General features: G+C 26.6%; 2 protein-coding genes across 2 annotated transcripts; one reads left to right on the forward strand and one right to left on the reverse strand.

Moving 5' to 3' along the window:
- Positions 1 to 2,093: 2,093 nt before the first annotated feature.
- On the reverse strand, positions 2,094 to 13,428 carry rdo (reduced ocelli). The gene is made up of 12 exons (XM_070640536.1): positions 12,963 to 13,428; positions 11,053 to 11,477; positions 7,116 to 7,284; positions 6,849 to 7,046; positions 6,596 to 6,723; positions 6,386 to 6,529; positions 6,088 to 6,192; positions 4,843 to 4,969; positions 4,297 to 4,649; positions 3,189 to 3,335; positions 2,696 to 2,999; positions 2,094 to 2,615 (listed from the first exon to the last, which is right to left on the reverse strand). The coding sequence occupies exons 3-12, from the start codon at positions 7,246 to 7,248 to the stop codon at positions 2,500 to 2,502; spliced, it is 1,755 nt and encodes a 584-aa protein (XP_070496637.1). The 5' UTR covers positions 7,249 to 7,284; positions 11,053 to 11,477; positions 12,963 to 13,428; the 3' UTR covers positions 2,094 to 2,499.
- A 1,456-nt stretch (positions 13,429 to 14,884) lies between these two features.
- On the forward strand, positions 14,885 to 16,132 carry LOC139090800 (terminal uridylyltransferase Tailor-like). The gene is made up of 4 exons (XM_070640618.1): positions 14,885 to 15,089; positions 15,149 to 15,211; positions 15,275 to 15,676; positions 15,731 to 16,132. Exons 1-4 carry the CDS (start codon positions 14,897 to 14,899, stop codon positions 16,084 to 16,086), a joined length of 1,014 nt encoding a protein of 337 aa, XP_070496719.1. The 5' UTR covers positions 14,885 to 14,896; the 3' UTR covers positions 16,087 to 16,132.
- Positions 16,133 to 16,491: the final 359 nt, after the last annotated feature.

Here is a 16,491-nt window from a genome sequence, read left to right on the forward strand (position 1 = left end):
TTTTGATCAATACTTTGAAATTACTTTCACTTTACTGTAATGTTCTTGACACGTTTTTCACACAGAAAAAAATAGTCACTAGTATGTGAAATTTCTCTTTTCCGTTTCGATAAAAGTGGCAATTTTTCATCTCCTACTTGAAGTAAATTTACAGAGAAAGAAGGAAGAGAAAAAAAAGTCTGCTGAAAGATATAATCAAGAAGCAAATAAAGCAATGAAAAGTTTTGTATGGAAAGCAATAAAAACTTCATTTTTGTACGCTAAAACTTTTTAGGCTTCAAAGAAATAGCAACAACAAAAAATAAAAAAAAAAAACAACGAATAAAAAACTAAGATGAGAAAAAATGTTAATAAAAAAGTTTGCTTCCGTTCCATACTCTTCATTCTATCGTTATGGGACATGATAATGATGATGCTGTTATAGTATTTGAGTTGTATTTGAATGAAAAAGTAGACTAAAGAATCACGTATATGTTGATGATTATAAAATAAGGAAGATGATGAATTTTTGATCAAGTTTTTGTAATTTTTTTTTTGCTCATGTGTAGCAGATAAGAGTATTAAAAATCTTTTTTTATTTCTTTGTGAGTAGATGTATCCTTGAGTATATGTATGTATGTGCCTTAATGAAAAAGTTTGTTTAAAATATGAAAATTGAATTTTCATAAGATGAAAGAACTTTCTAACAAGAAGAATCATTTTTTGAGTTTCCTTATTTAATTACATTGATCTTATTGCATAATATTAAAAACTCAGCTTTATCCATTTTATACAAATATTTCAATAATTTAAAATATATAAAAAAAAAGTTAAATCACTCAAAATCACAGAACAAAATGTTCACAATCGGAATTCGCTCATATCTGTTTCAAAACTTAATCTGCATATAAAAAATAAAATGAAATAGTATATAAAAGTTCTTTGTATCATTCCGATGGAGAATTGTAAGCTGAAACTGTAACAATGCAAAATCAGATAAAAACTTTTTTATTTCATTTCAATTTTCAGTTTTTCGTTCACTTTTCTTGATTTTATTGATGAAAAGCCTTTTTTTTTTGTTCCTTTTTATCCAAAAATTTTCACAAATGAACTTTCTGGTTACATTTATATAGAACAAAAAAATTTCTGCTACATTATTTTTTACTATTAGATTTATTGAGATTTTATTTTTAATATTTTTTTTATCACAAATTGACAATTCATGCATTTGGGTCAACTATTCGTTGCATTATTTGTCCAACAAACAAATACATAAATTCATCTTTTTCTGTAACACTAATGCAGTGATCTTAAAATTTGTTCAAATATGATCTTATTGTTTTCAAATGATTGTATAAATTATCTTTCAAAATAATTAAAATCATAATTTTTTTATTATAAAATGACGAATTGAAACTTTATTGGAATGGCACAACACAATTTATTATGATGAAAAAAGGTTTTGATAAAAATTATGATTCATTAATTTGTCACTAAAAAACATTAAATTTATACTATACAGATAGTATAGTTTAATAAAAGATTTTTCAAAAACTAATAAATAATTGTTTCGACAATTGCATGCAAGTATGTGCATACTCATTTGTAATTAAAAAGCCAATTTTTGTCATTTTGAGTGAAATTTGGCAAAAAAAAATTTTTATCGTTTTTTTGAATTTTTGGAAATTTTATTAAATTTTCTCGTTGCAAGACTGATCTAATATAGGACTGTAATGATCCCTTATACAAAAGATCCGCGAATACTAATCTAATATTGTAACTGTAATGATCCCTTATACTTATACAAAGATCCTTATACAAGATGAAATTTAAATTTCAATTTGTCATTTTAACAAGGTTTTCGTCCTAAAAATTATCACTTTCATGCGAAAAAAAATTTTTTGTTAAATTTTGCTCAAAATCACAATAAATTGGCTTTTTAATTACAAATTATCAATTTTCTGCTAGTTTTAATCATTTTTAACCAAAAAATTGAATTCGAAAATTTCATATATTGGCCCCCCGTATAACAGACTTTTACCACAAGTATTTGCGTACAAGTGCGCACATTGCATGCAATATACTTGTATACAATACTTGCAAACAGTATGCGCATACGTGCATGTGATTGTCGAACCCTAATCAATTAGTATTAGAAAAATAGATTTGATTTTTTGACAAGTATTATTGTCTTTCTTGTGAAATGCCATTCAAGTAGTGTTTCGAGTAATTTTATGACTAGATTTTTGACCTTGCTTGATTTAATTTGATTACATTATCAGCAGATGGTTTAGTATTTAATAAAAAATTATCTACTAAAACTTTAATTATATAGTTCTCAAAATAAATTGTAATAATAGTTATTTTTATTGTAAAATATCTTATTGAATAATTTTTGAAATGTTGATGTGTACTTTCACAATATTTTGATGCATTAATTTTATATAAACAAATTTACTTAATATGTAAAAATATTTACTTATTCTATGGCTTAAGAAGCTCCGTAGAACTCGATTGATGTCAACTAGGAGAATCTTTAAGAAAAACATTGACACGATCTTGAAGGGCAATTTTATAGCTAATTTCATTATTTGCTATCAGCGACTCCTCAATACTCTTCTCGTTATTCCTTATTGCTGTAATTAATCATTTCCAATTAATCAAGATGAGTAGGAGAAATTTTTTCTAAGGCTGATTAGCATTCTTAATTACTCACCTTCTTTCCCATCCTCTGTTTGCTGTTGTGCGGCGTTATAATTACTACGCTGTCTTATACATAGAGCTATTGTAACAATCATAATAAGGAGAACAAGAATGAAAATGGCAAGTGCCATAAATGCAATGATGCTTATACGTCCTTCATCAAGAATGCTGTAATGACCAGAAGTACTGGCAGCATCATGTCCCTCATCTACAAAGGTTTCGTAGCAGAATTCCAATTTATCTTGTGAAAGACTATTTATTGGTTTGCCTCGAAACGCTTCTGGAAGAAAGCATTCTGGGCTGCTTTGCCAAGTCATCTATTATTGAGTGGATGAAAAAAATATACAAAACCAGATTAGATTGTAAAAAAAGGACATAATACACATGGGCAAAGGGCATAAATAGAAAAAGATGTATTTTAATAAATAATTTAGTAAGTCACATGTTCAACATAAGAATATCATCAGAATATGTCTACTTATCACCTCATATCACAAGCTTCTTACCATATGAATACGACTGAAGATAGCACCAACGTGACATACATCGCAAACAAATGGATTCTGTTCGAATTTCACATCATCAATATTTAACAGTTTGATTGCAAAATCTTCCTCAAATCCAGTAAGCTGATTTCTTGATAAATCCAATTCCTGTGGAATAAATTTATAAAGAGAGTAAGAAAAGGCAGAGAATTTCTCGTTAAGCAAATAACATCATCATAAAAATATGCGAAAATTTGAATAAGAAATGAAGGCGTTGAAATGCAAATAAAATTCTTTTTGTGGTTTCTTTTCTTTCTTTTTTTTTTACATTTCCTTTCCTTATAAAGTGAAATAGAATGAGAAAAATGCTTATTTCGTATTATTTTGAAGAAAAGCTTTGAAAAGTTTTATTTAACAATGGAGATAGGAAAGAATTTGAAGATATAAGATAATATTCATAATATTTTCACGGAAATGCTTGAAGGCGTAAATTCATTAATTTTTTTTAAACAAAACTTTACTCTCAGTGCACACAACATTTCAGTAAAGTTTTGGAATTTTAAATTAATTTTATTTCTTTTAAGCAAAAAATTGGATTATCTGTTTAAAAACTTAAGTTTACTAGTTCTATTCATTCTTCCTGTGTTTTAAACTCTAAAACTATAATTGACGAACCAAAATACTTTTATTTCTATTGATCATATGCCCTATATTTCTTTAAAATTTGTTTAAAAATAATTGCAACCCAAAGGCTTTTTTATGACAATGACAGAAAAAAAAAACAAGTTTGCGATTGGCATGTACATCAAAAAAGATATGTATTTATTTGTATCAAGCACGAAAGAAAATCTATATCAAAAAAATTTATGATTATTTAAAAAGAGAACTTTTTTGGCAACTGTGTCACAAATGGCATAAAAAATGAATCATAGGCAATGATATGGAATGGGGTATGCATAAATTTATGAATAATGCATAAAAGCCTATTTTACGAGACTAAATAAATATGTTTTGAGTATATACATATGCTATATGTCTCAATGGTTTGAGTTGATTTTATGACTAAAAAACTATAAAGTTCATAAAACAACAAGTAAACGGACTTGAACACGTTATGTGCATGATTTACCTTTAACTTTGCTAACGGATTAAGGATCTGTATCGTTTCATTGTTGAGATGCGTGCCGGAAATATTGAGCATTAAGAGATTACTCAATGGCACGAAGATTCCCAATGGCATGCTTGCGATGTCAGCTATCGATAGTGAACGTAACTCTGTCATGTTCTGAAAAACTGGTCGAATATCCAATAAATTAAGCTGCACATTTCCGCTGATATTGAGAGTTTGCAACTTTGGCAAATGACACATGTAATCCAGTTCAAGAGCTGATAGTTTGTTGTATGAAATGTCGAGATAAGTTAAGTTGAATAAATTGTTAAACGCTCTGCCGGATATCTTGGCCAAACGATTACGTGATAAGTCTGTGAAAATAATGATAAAGTACTATATTTTCTGTGAGTTATTGAAATTAATGGTTAAATGGGCAATTGAGCAATTCTTATATTTTTATCAATATATGTATAGACTATATATATTCGAACCTTATCATTTCTATAATATTCGACATGGACAATTTTTTAAGAAATAAAATAAATACACTTGAATTAATCCTACCTAAATATTGAAGATTTCTTTGCCTCTGAAATATATAATCTACCACAACAGACAATTGATTGTTGTCAAGATGAAGACGACGTAAGTGTTTAAGGTCCTTAAATTCATCCTTGTCTAAATATTTAAACTGAAAATAAGAAATGAAAATACATAAAGTTTAAGACTTCTTTTCATGACCTAAAGTAATTCAATTTCTGCTTCCTTGTCTCCTATATGATTTTTCTATATAAAAAAAATTTATTGAAGGGACGAAGGTAAACTTGACAACTGAAATTACGAGAGTGAAATTGACGTCTAGACAAATTCTAACACGGAACTAAATCAATATTTAGATTCATGGTATAGATTGTATACTCTTTATGCGTCGCGAACTTTCAATCCAATTTTCTTTCCATTTCAACCCTCGTAAAATATTGATATATGAATATCTAACCGTAAATACCCCCTTGTGCAAATATTATTGACATATTATTTTATGCTTGAGAAACAATCTTAAATTGAATGGGTAACAGAGCGTTTTATTATGTTAAGAGATAAAACTTTGGGACAGAAAAAATATCGATAAGAAGGCACATTTAGAAGCTTTAAAATCAATTTTTTAGTCAAATTTTCTTTTCATAACTTGAAAATAATTAGGACTTGAATTAGTAAGGATTTGTTATGGAAGCCAACAATTTTGATTTAGATTTTCTTAAAAAATTCACAAATTGAAGAGTTTCACAAAGATTTTATTCTAATGTTAAGTAAAATTTGTAAAAAAAAAAAATATAAACAGTACTAAATGTACGGTTAGTACATTTTTCTTGAGGATATATTCAAGTCATCAACTGATATTTGTAGTAATAAATGATTATCATAAAACTCTTTTAGAGTAAAAGGAGTAAAAAAGGACGACTATCTGCATAAATACAGAAATAAGAAAAAATAGAAAGCATCAAAAATAAAGGGGCTGGATTTGTTTGAATAAGCACAAATACTTGTTTTTTCATCTCTTTAGATTTATATACATAAAGGTTTTAAAGCAAAAAAATGAAGATAAGATGAGAAAATCAGAATAAAATGTTTGTGGGAAATTCTTGAATTTTGTAGCATTACAACATTAATACTTTCTAAATCTTTAGAATCTAAATCGTTTAGTGATTCAAATTCTTAAACTTTGATATATTGTGAGAAACAGATTTGAATTTATTTTGTCAGCATTTTCTGTACTTTACATAAATGATGTTAAATATTAAGATAATTTACCTGATTGTTACCCAAATCCAAGTCAGTCAACTGATTTAGTAAATTATATACTTGGGGGTTAATATTCTGCAATCGACATCCACGACATTTTAGCACTTTAAGATCCTTTAATACAGCACATCATTCATTCATGTTCAGAGGATTTTTTCGTTTAAAAATGTTTGTTCAAGGGAGTTGAAAATAGAAAAAAAGAAAGAAATGAAAATAAGTAGAAGGAAGATGATGTTTGAGAAATTACTTATAATACATCAAAATCATGATCTAATACAGGAAAAGGATAGGTAAATGTTACACTTACAATAATATCTTTGAGAATGTCAGGTTGCAAATCTTCTAACGGATTTCGGCTAAGATCAAGAATTTTAAGTTTCGTGAGCATTTGAAACACTTTTGTTTCTAGGTCTGATAACGAATTATCTGCTAAATTCAAAGTATGTAAATCCTTGAAGATAATTAGTAAAAAAATATTAAAATAAGTTATTTAATTCATTAACTGGGTTTTCCTTACAGTCAAGTATTTGAATGTGCCACTAGGTATTTGATCGAGCTTATTTTTTGACAAATTTAAATCCAAAAGATTTTGTTGTCCCTTGAAATTATCTTCGCTTAAAGTTGAAATGTTATTTCGGGATAAATCTGTATAGCAACACGAGAAAAGCAATATTAAAAGGAATAATAAATTAATGAAGACCTTAATGAATTTTTCATTATTTCAAAGCTTAAATTTTACATTGAAAAATTTTTTCTTTCAGTGTACATACCCAATAAACGAAGAGATGGAACGCCCCAAAATGAATGCATGCCGACAGCAGGCACATTAGATTCAATGATACGTAAAATTTCTAATTTTTTTAAAGACTGAAATATTGGACCTATTGTGAGCGTATGCTTTGGTTTTCTGATAACAATCACATTTATTTCTTCATCAAAGTCCTTTATTGGAATTTGCTTCATGTTCCCTGTAAATAATATTTTCGAATTTTTGTTGTTGTTTTATTTGCAACAGTAAAGAATGTCTATCTACTAACCTCGCTCACAAATCGCAGAATATCTTCCAGTGATATCTAAATCGCATGTACATTCAATGGGACATTTCTTTATACTGCTGGTTTGTGGTAGAAGAAATAAAGCCATGAACATTGTAATCAATGAATTCTTCATTATATGTGTTGTCTTGTTTAGTTCCAATATTTACAGCTATCATTTCATACAGACGATTCGTTAATGAACGTGCAAAAGGGGTTGAATTTAAAAGAGGAAAAAAAAAGAATAAAATAAGACAAAAAGTCGTGAACATAAGTTTTAATGGAAATAACAGTAAATATCATACATTTATGATCTAGACGTTAAAACCTTTCATGATTCTTATCAGTTAATTGAAAATTTATTTCCAACTTTATGTTTCCGTATGAATTAAAATTCAACGATGAAAAAAATTCTTCCATGACGTGAAAGAGAAATGAAAAGAATTCAATTCAACATTTTCACATTTTCGCCCTCATTTCAATATATATTTTTTTCTTTGTAACATGTGCATGAATAAATGTATACATCTATAGTTGTGTGAATGAGAAAAAAGGCACAAGATATGAGACCGATAAGGAATTATGTGCCGTGATGTGGCTTAATGAGTACGGTATAAAATGGAGCTTTTTGACTTTATATTTGAACGTATGTACTGATATGGTATCATACTAATACATTAACATTTTTCATATAATATGTATTAGAGTAAGAATTGCAATATTTAATTTAAAGGTTCAACAAACAATTTTTCTTCCCCAATTTTTTGGACTAAGTATGTATACTTGTTTCAGTCCCTGAATTTGGTAATCTCGTCTTAAACATACGACTTATTTTCTTAATTATGACATAGGCAAACTTTTGAAATTTTCTTGTTTTCATTTATCATATAAAAAATTATTAGCATTTTTTCCTCATTAACTATTTTCTGCTTCGAACGTTTTCTCCCATTTTCTCGTTGTTGGTTTTCATTTTTGTCGTACATATGTAAATTTTTCTTATTTGCTGAGAAAAACCTTGTCAACACAAATAAAGAAAGGAAAACACATTTGCGGCATCAAATTATGAGAAAGCTTACATATTAATTATTTCATTAAGAACATATTATATTCATGTATTCGTGATAAAAAAATATGTTTCCTACCAAAGCATAGACACTATTTTCGGGGAATTTTTAAATGCTTTCCTCATTATTATATGTTTTTTTGGCTATGGAAATGATTTACTTCTAATGTTGAAACCACCTTTCATCAACTTTACTAAATTAATTTTTTCATCTGCTACAAAGTAAGTCCCTTAAATCATCCCATCTTGATAAATTTTTTACATCAATGAAGGCTGTTAAAGCCTTATGAAAAATGAAAAAGGTAAGAAACTGAAATTTCTTAAGCAGAATTGTTGAAGCACTTCAATAATATAGTTTTGTGAACATCCTCATAACAACGTGTAAAAGGTATGTGTAGTCTTTTCAATACTGAACTGCCATATGAATTACTTTTATCCATTATTATCATTTAAAAAAGGTTTCAGATGAATTTGATTTTAATTTAATTTGTCAATGGTTTATTTCAAAAATAGAAAGGTAAATATTAAAACCTTATTATTCAATCGTTAAATTGTTGCTAAAAAAACATTATCCAAACAATTTTTTGTGTCTATATTTCCATATATTTTGTAATTTTTTTTCTGAGTTTCGTGTCCCCATTTGAAATTATTTTAAAATATTTTGGATTCTGTATAAACATTTTTAAAATTATTTGGAAATTTATTTTTGCGCATTAATGCTTAATAACACGTGCAATAATTATGAGCATGTATTAATAAGAGTATTTTCGTTCTTCCAAGAACCGTAAAACCACTATGAACTTTTCTAAATTTACCAAGAAAATGCTGTTAATAATTTTTTTGTTTTAATATTTTTAGCAATTTTATCAAAGTTGATGGTGTTTTATAAGAATTATTTATACATAAGCTCCGGTCCACACACTTAATTAAGTACTAATTTAAAACAAAGAAAAGCATTAATCACCCATTTCATGTTACTTGAAATTTCCACGATATTTAATTAAAACAAAAGAAAAATTTCCATTTAAATGACGAATTCTACATTACAATTATTTTCTTTAGAATTGCGAATATTCAAATGAAACAATAATGTCAAAAAATACCGGAATTTGACAGAAATAAAGTGAATTGAAACTAAAAAGTTTATAAAAATGGGGCGCAATTAAGTGCGGAATAATAGGCAAAAAAATGATCCAACCAGGGATCCACCAATCATGGTCAATTCAATTTAACAGTTCCCCTTGCTTCTTTAAGGATTTATATGTTAGCAATAATAATAGTAATGAATTAAATTGTGTTTTGCTAACCAAAATCAACTAATGTTTTATAGTTACATCTTCATAAGTTCTTACTAAAATGTTGACTTCTTATTTTTGTATTTACATGGAACTCCAATATCAGAGAAAACTTTTTCACTATTGTATATCATCCAACATTTACTATGCAAACATAATAAAAATAAAATTATGTTTATTAAATACTTTAAAATTATAATTAAAATTCATCGCAGCCAAACAAAATATTTTCAGTTGTTTTCAAAGTTAAGTTAACTGTGAAATATTAATTCGCAGTCAACTTTAAGGGATATTATATTATTTTATTGAATTTTCGGGCATACTAAAGCTTATTTTAAGTCATTAACGGATATTTCAATTTCATGACTTATATAATTAATCACGACGCCCCTACGGCTAATTTCATTACTTAATGAAAGACTTCTTTGAATACATTGCCTTTGTCCTTGTTCGTACAGAAAGGAAAAGATTCAATTATACAAAACGAAATAAAAATTAATGTACAAGTAGGGAATCAGAAGAAGCAAAATGATAAATTAGATCATATAGATTTGTTTTGGACACAGCTAAATTAATGTTACTTAATTCATCACATTTTCTATCTTATTACGAATTTTTGAAGTTATTCAAAGAAATATAATGGAAATATTTTGATATTTGATATCTTAATTAAATTCATGACCTAAGCATTGCATTACAAGCTCAAATTATACGATTAATATATACTGAATCCGCTATAGCACAATTAAATCCTCATTTGATATTTTTGTTTATATACATATACGGTGTTTGTTTTCAAATAAAGCATTAATGCAAACATTAATAAGCCAATACGAAAATGCTAAATTATATAAATCATAGCGTAATTAAATAGCATCATGTTATCATCACAAAATGACGCATATGTCATTAAGTGGTCTAAAAATTTCCCAGGTCATAACCGTAAGTCGATATTTGGACGTTTTCATGTAATGCATTCAAATTGATTATTCATTAACATAACCTTTTAATCATACTTTTGTTAATTGTGAAAAATTATTAATTTAAAAAGTCTTTAAAGCTCAAATTTTGAAGTAAAAAAACAATTAAAATTTTCTTCAAACTAAAGAAAACTACTAACGATTTCAGGATGAACTTTTGATGAAATTTCTGTCGTTTACAATGTGTTCATCAATCAAAAAAATTAATTAAAAATTCATTCATCCGCAAAAAATTCTCTTAATTCTATTATAAATCTTTGTACTATTTTTCCGAGCCATCAGTCGTTTCCTTGGATGACATCAAATTAAATTGTACTCACAATGAATTTTCCATTTCTATCAAATAAAAGCCTTAAAATTTTCGATTCATTCTTAATTAAGTAAGATGTGATAATTTTTCATTAAATGAGTGAGCATAAATGAAGCGAGAAAATTCATGTGAAATATTATCGTATTAATTAAGCATTATTCTGCTTCAATTTCTGCTTAATGAAACATTTTGTCAGCTTTTATGAAAATGAAATAATTTTCTTCATCAGCATTGAATTTTCGAACCATTAAAATGATTTCACTTGATTATTAAAATTGACATTGAGATTTACCTTTTTATTTTTGGTTTATTTAGTTCCTTTAAAACTATTTCTAAATTTAATGTTAATATAATTTGATTCGCAGTCTTTGCATTTTTTTATTTTTATTTTCTTCACTGTTTCACTCCTTCATGTCAGATATAAGAATATTTTTCTACTTTCACATTAAAAGCTAGAAGAAGACATTCCAGAAAAATTCCATCAGTCGAATATACGTACAGCATTGAGAGATATAATCAATTCTCGCTTAGAGTACGTGCTTCATAAAATCTCCACAAACTTTTTTCATTCCATCCTCATTTTTTTCTTTCTTTGAATTTTCATATTTTATTTAATCTTCACACAAAAAGAAGTATTTGGTTATTTATTATTCATTTATATTCAATAGAAATTAATCCGATTTCATGTTTATTTATTAAACTAAGTTGCAATTAGTACTAAAAGGATATATAAATTAATATGATATCGTCCTTATTTCACTTAACTATTCATTTTCATTTTTATTATGATTTCATTTTCTCACTTATAAACTTTATAATTAATGATTGGATAACTCATTTGGAGTTTCAAAGGTGATTGACCCGATAAGCATTTCATTACGTGATAAATTTATGATGTCTCTTAAGAAACTTTTTTCGTTATTTTCAATTTTTTTTTGTTTTCTTGCAAACTAAGCAAAAATTAATTTATGAATATTTTACAAGTTAAATTATTATATGCACTTGAAAGTTTTTATTATTATTGGATTATTAATCTTCTGCCAAGAGCTTAATAACTGTAATAACTTCTCCTTTTGTATGTATATAGACATACAATAAAGCTATGCAGATTATCATCGTCATTATTAATTATATTGTTGTTATATGTTTATGAAAACTAAAATTAAGACTGGCATATATTAATTAAGTAATTAATTCGTTCATACAAACATTTATGGTTATATTAACAACTAAATATTCAGCAAATGTTACTTTTTAGAAGAAAAAGTTAATGCAAATAGCAATGAATATGTAGGAACCAAAAAGTTACCGAATAATTAGAAAACATCTAGGGAATCAAATTCAACGGTTACATCATATTTTTCGCTTAAAGGTTGATCCGCCTACTAACTAAACTTTTTATTTTAGAATTTATATTAATAAGTTTTAAGGAAAATTTCTATTCTTCTTTAGTGAAAACTTCTAATTACTACCTAAATAAAATAATAACTAAAGGGTAGAATAAGGATTCAATTTCAAAGTGAAATCTCTCCAACCTTTAAGTATGATGTTGAATTTCAATTTAATATAGGTATTAACTAAAAACTTTGTTTTATTTTGAATTGAATTTAAAATTTTAAAATTTGCACTGTCTAATATATTACATAGTACATTGACAGTACATTTTCAAAATTTAATTGATTCAGAGAAAAATTAATTGGCAAGCTTAATATACATCCCTTTGATTATTGTATGGAATAAAAATATATTATTTGAAACGTTCAAAATCATTATTTTTTTAAAGGAATATGTTATGTATTATTATTGATCACAAATGCCAGTAAAATTTCATGAATCAAGTGAACATTTTAAGAGATGACATAAAATTTAATCATGATATATTTTAAATTTTTATGAATTTTTAAATTTGTCCTGTTATGATTGAGTCTTTATTTTATCACACATAAAAATGCTTATCGGGCTTAATGACCACACAAACGAAATTAATTTAATTAAAATGTGATTGATAAAATGTTTTTAAGTTGCCACAACCATCGCTCAATTATATATATAAAAAAAAGTTTAAAAATTAATCGGCCACACAATTGCATTGAACACCATCACAATAAATTTATTCATTATTGTTCTTCACCATTTTAAATTAATTATTTTTCTTTTTTTTTTTTGAATTATACTCATTGAAATAATTGTAATTTTCATTACATATAAATCATTTTGTTCAAAAAATTTGTATGCAGTTACTCGACCGAGACTTTTCCCATTCCATTCATTTGTACTTTTTATTCCACTAGTCGGGTGGTAATATTGTTATTATTATATTTGTTTAGAAAGAACTTTTCTTCTCTCTTTTCGTTATGCTTAAACTTTTTTTATTTCTATCGTTATGTCAGAACCAGAAAGTAATTCACTGAACCAGAAATCTATTTTCCATACGAAATGAATATTTTTCCTCTAATCTTTTGTCACTGTAAGCACTTTTGATGGCACCTCTATCATTTCTTTCCTTTTTATATGATTTATTATTTTTGATACACTTTTTTATATTTTTACAATTAATTTTTCAAATGTTACATTCCGTCACATAATATATATGAAGTCTATATATTTTTTGATACGCACAACATTTTGACATTTTTTTTATTCAAACTTCCGATTGCAAAATGTTTACGTTTACATTCAACAAAGTTTCGATGATAACTGATTGCACAGTGAAAATGGTAAAATATTTTTGCTTTTGAGATAAGAACTGAAATATTTGTGAGCAGGAAAAAAATGAAAAGAATTTTCCGAATTGTCGATCAAAATTTTCTCTTTTCCTCTCATTTTCAACATTCGCTCTCACATTCAAGTTGATTTTATGAATGAATTTTTCTACAACCTGCTAAACTTTTGCGAGAGTTACAAAAATTTCTCTACTCTCTTTAATTTTCAACATTTTAGTACAAATAAACATGATAGCATAATCAAATTCATTGAAGTGATATACTTTTTTGCTGATAGCAATAATTAATATTTTATCTGATTTTTCTAAAAATTATTATTTGCATTTTAGTTGTGAATGCTTTTATTGAATATTAATTGGAAATTATTTGTAGATAAAATCATTATAATACAATGCTAAAGCTTCTTTTTAGAATCATAACTGGCAACAGGTGGATGGGAAATTATAGAAAATTCTGAACTGCTATATATGTTTTAATGTGAGAAAAAGCTAATAATCACTATCATATTCACGCAAAACATATAATATTAATAGATTTATAAAAAATTTGTTCAGGTTTGCATCATTGAATAGTAATTCATCTATAAATTTTATTGATGTACAGTGATTAGATTTCCATAAGTACAAAAAAGACAAGGAAATTCCACACATCAAAGGAAATTAGAATGCACTGTCTCCAATAATCACTATGGCAATAAATCTATTTGGTACATCGATTCTGTGAACATTTCTCAGCATTTAAATAGGCTTTTTGATGTCACATCAGAAATGAAGATTTCCTGTGTTGCTGGTTCTCCAATGAATTCCTATAAAATTACAGATTCCTATGAGCATCTGTTGTTAACCACAATATATCACTTTATTTCCAGAATGAAAAATATCAATCGAAAAATTAATTTAAATTCTTCTATGGTGAATTTACAATTTGAAACATTTACTTACATTATTTTCCAATGGTTATGACGTTGCTGATCATATTTTATCAACAACTGAACTTTTTTAAAGGTTAAGTTTGTTTTATGTGCTTCATATCTATTCTCAGAATTAATTATACTTATTTTTTCGTTTAATATTTGTATTCAGTACATTTAAAACAACGGTTAGTTGGCCAAATTTTTAAATTTTGAATTTCGGTTTTTTCCAAAAAAAAAAAATCAAATATGGTTGATTAGAATTATCGTCTTAATAAAACAATAATAATAATAATCTTGATGCAATATTAATTTTATATCAACAAATATTACACAAGTTCCTGTACCTAGGTATATCAATTGAATTTATTTTCACTGATTTTCACTATTTTCAAATTTCACATGGAAGTTCTTGCGCATGATTTCAAAAAAGCGTGTAAAAATCCAAACATGCTTTGCGTGGAAGTTAATTTAAATATGTTCGTTATAAAAACATAACCAAAATGCCGCCAATTAATGCTAAGAAAAAAATTGATAAATTAAATCAATTTGTTAAAGTTAGTGATAGAGTAGTTTATTATAAAATGTTTCATTCTTTAGTATTAAAGGCATCGTACAACTATATAGACATTGAGGATGACATAAAGAATCTAATCAAAATTCATTTTAATGCTAATTGCGATATTCATTATTTAGGTAAGTGTTGTCATTTCCAAATTAGATTTAATGTTTAACAAATATTTTGTCATTTAAAGGATCAAGAGTTATTGGACTTGGATATAAAAGTGAGTCAGATTTGGACTTGTTCATCGACATAGGTAAATTACCGAAGTTAATCATAAAATAGCCTGAAGTAATAACATCGATGCTCTACTAAATAGGAAAAAGATATTACAAAAATCGAAACTATAATAAAGACGTGAATATAGTCGAACATTTGAAGACGATTTTTGATGATATGCCAAAGGAATGGACATTCAAAAAATTAAACTACTCAGTTCCTTCGATCAAAGCAATTCATATCAAAAGTGGTATCAAATGTGACATAAGTGTAACTAACGGATTAGCTGTGCATAATTCTCAACTATTAGGACATTTATTTGATCTTCAACCAGAATGTGTAGCTTTATTTCATTATCTCAAAAAATGGCTCAAGTGTTTTGATGTCAGATTTAAGGGTTTTTCGCTAACTTTAATGCTAATTTTCTATATGCAAAATAATCGACTTTTGCCATCGATTTGGGAAGTTCAGCAAGGAGTGTATCCTGAAATTTTCATAGATAGTAAGTATATTAAAATGTGTCTGTAATTTAAATTACATTAATTAAACATTCCAGAATATGCAGTTCATTTTGATTCTAGCAGAAACAGAGATTATTATGGCATAACCGAAATAACGAACTTCAAGGAACATCTTAAAGGATTTTTTGACTTTTACAGTCATTACAATTATCGAGACTATATCATTTGTACATTCAGCGGAAGATCCATCAGAAAAGATTGCTACGTCGAGAGAATTGAATCTAATACTCCGGTCACGATTGCAGCACCACTTTTACGCAGAACCAATTGCGCAAAATACATAACGAATTTGCATTTGGTCGAATTTATAGAGGCTTGCGATTTTTCGGTTAAATATTTAAAAGAATACAAGCTTCCTCAACCTGCAAATGATTTTGAATTCTTTAATTAAGATATAAGTATTCAGGTAAATATTAAGCACCATATTTTTAAAATTATTCTGGTAATTTTTTGTTGCATTAATTGAAATTAAATAAAAATGCATAGAAAAGAATTTGAATTGTATATTTGTTCAGGAAGTTCTTTAATATGTTGGGATTATTGAACAAATTGATGTTGTCATAAATTCATTAGCTTCATTAGATTTTAATTATTTTAAATGAAATTGAGAATATATACATTTAGATTCGCCATCAGATAAACGAGGACTGATAATTTCATGTAACGAACTGAAACAGTGTAGCTTTAATTATGATTGTCTTTAAATCGTGCTTTTTGATTTTGAAAATTAAAATCTTTCATAAAAAGTTTAGAATCAAAAAAGATTAATTAGAGCAAGAAACAATTGTTAATATCA

This window comes from Chironomus tepperi, unplaced genomic scaffold (assembly GCF_022539635.2).
Source record: "Chironomus tepperi strain 1889 unplaced genomic scaffold, CSIRO-AGI_Ctep_v1 contig_219, whole genome shotgun sequence".
Classification (NCBI taxonomy): domain Eukaryota; kingdom Metazoa; phylum Arthropoda; class Insecta; order Diptera; family Chironomidae; genus Chironomus; species Chironomus tepperi.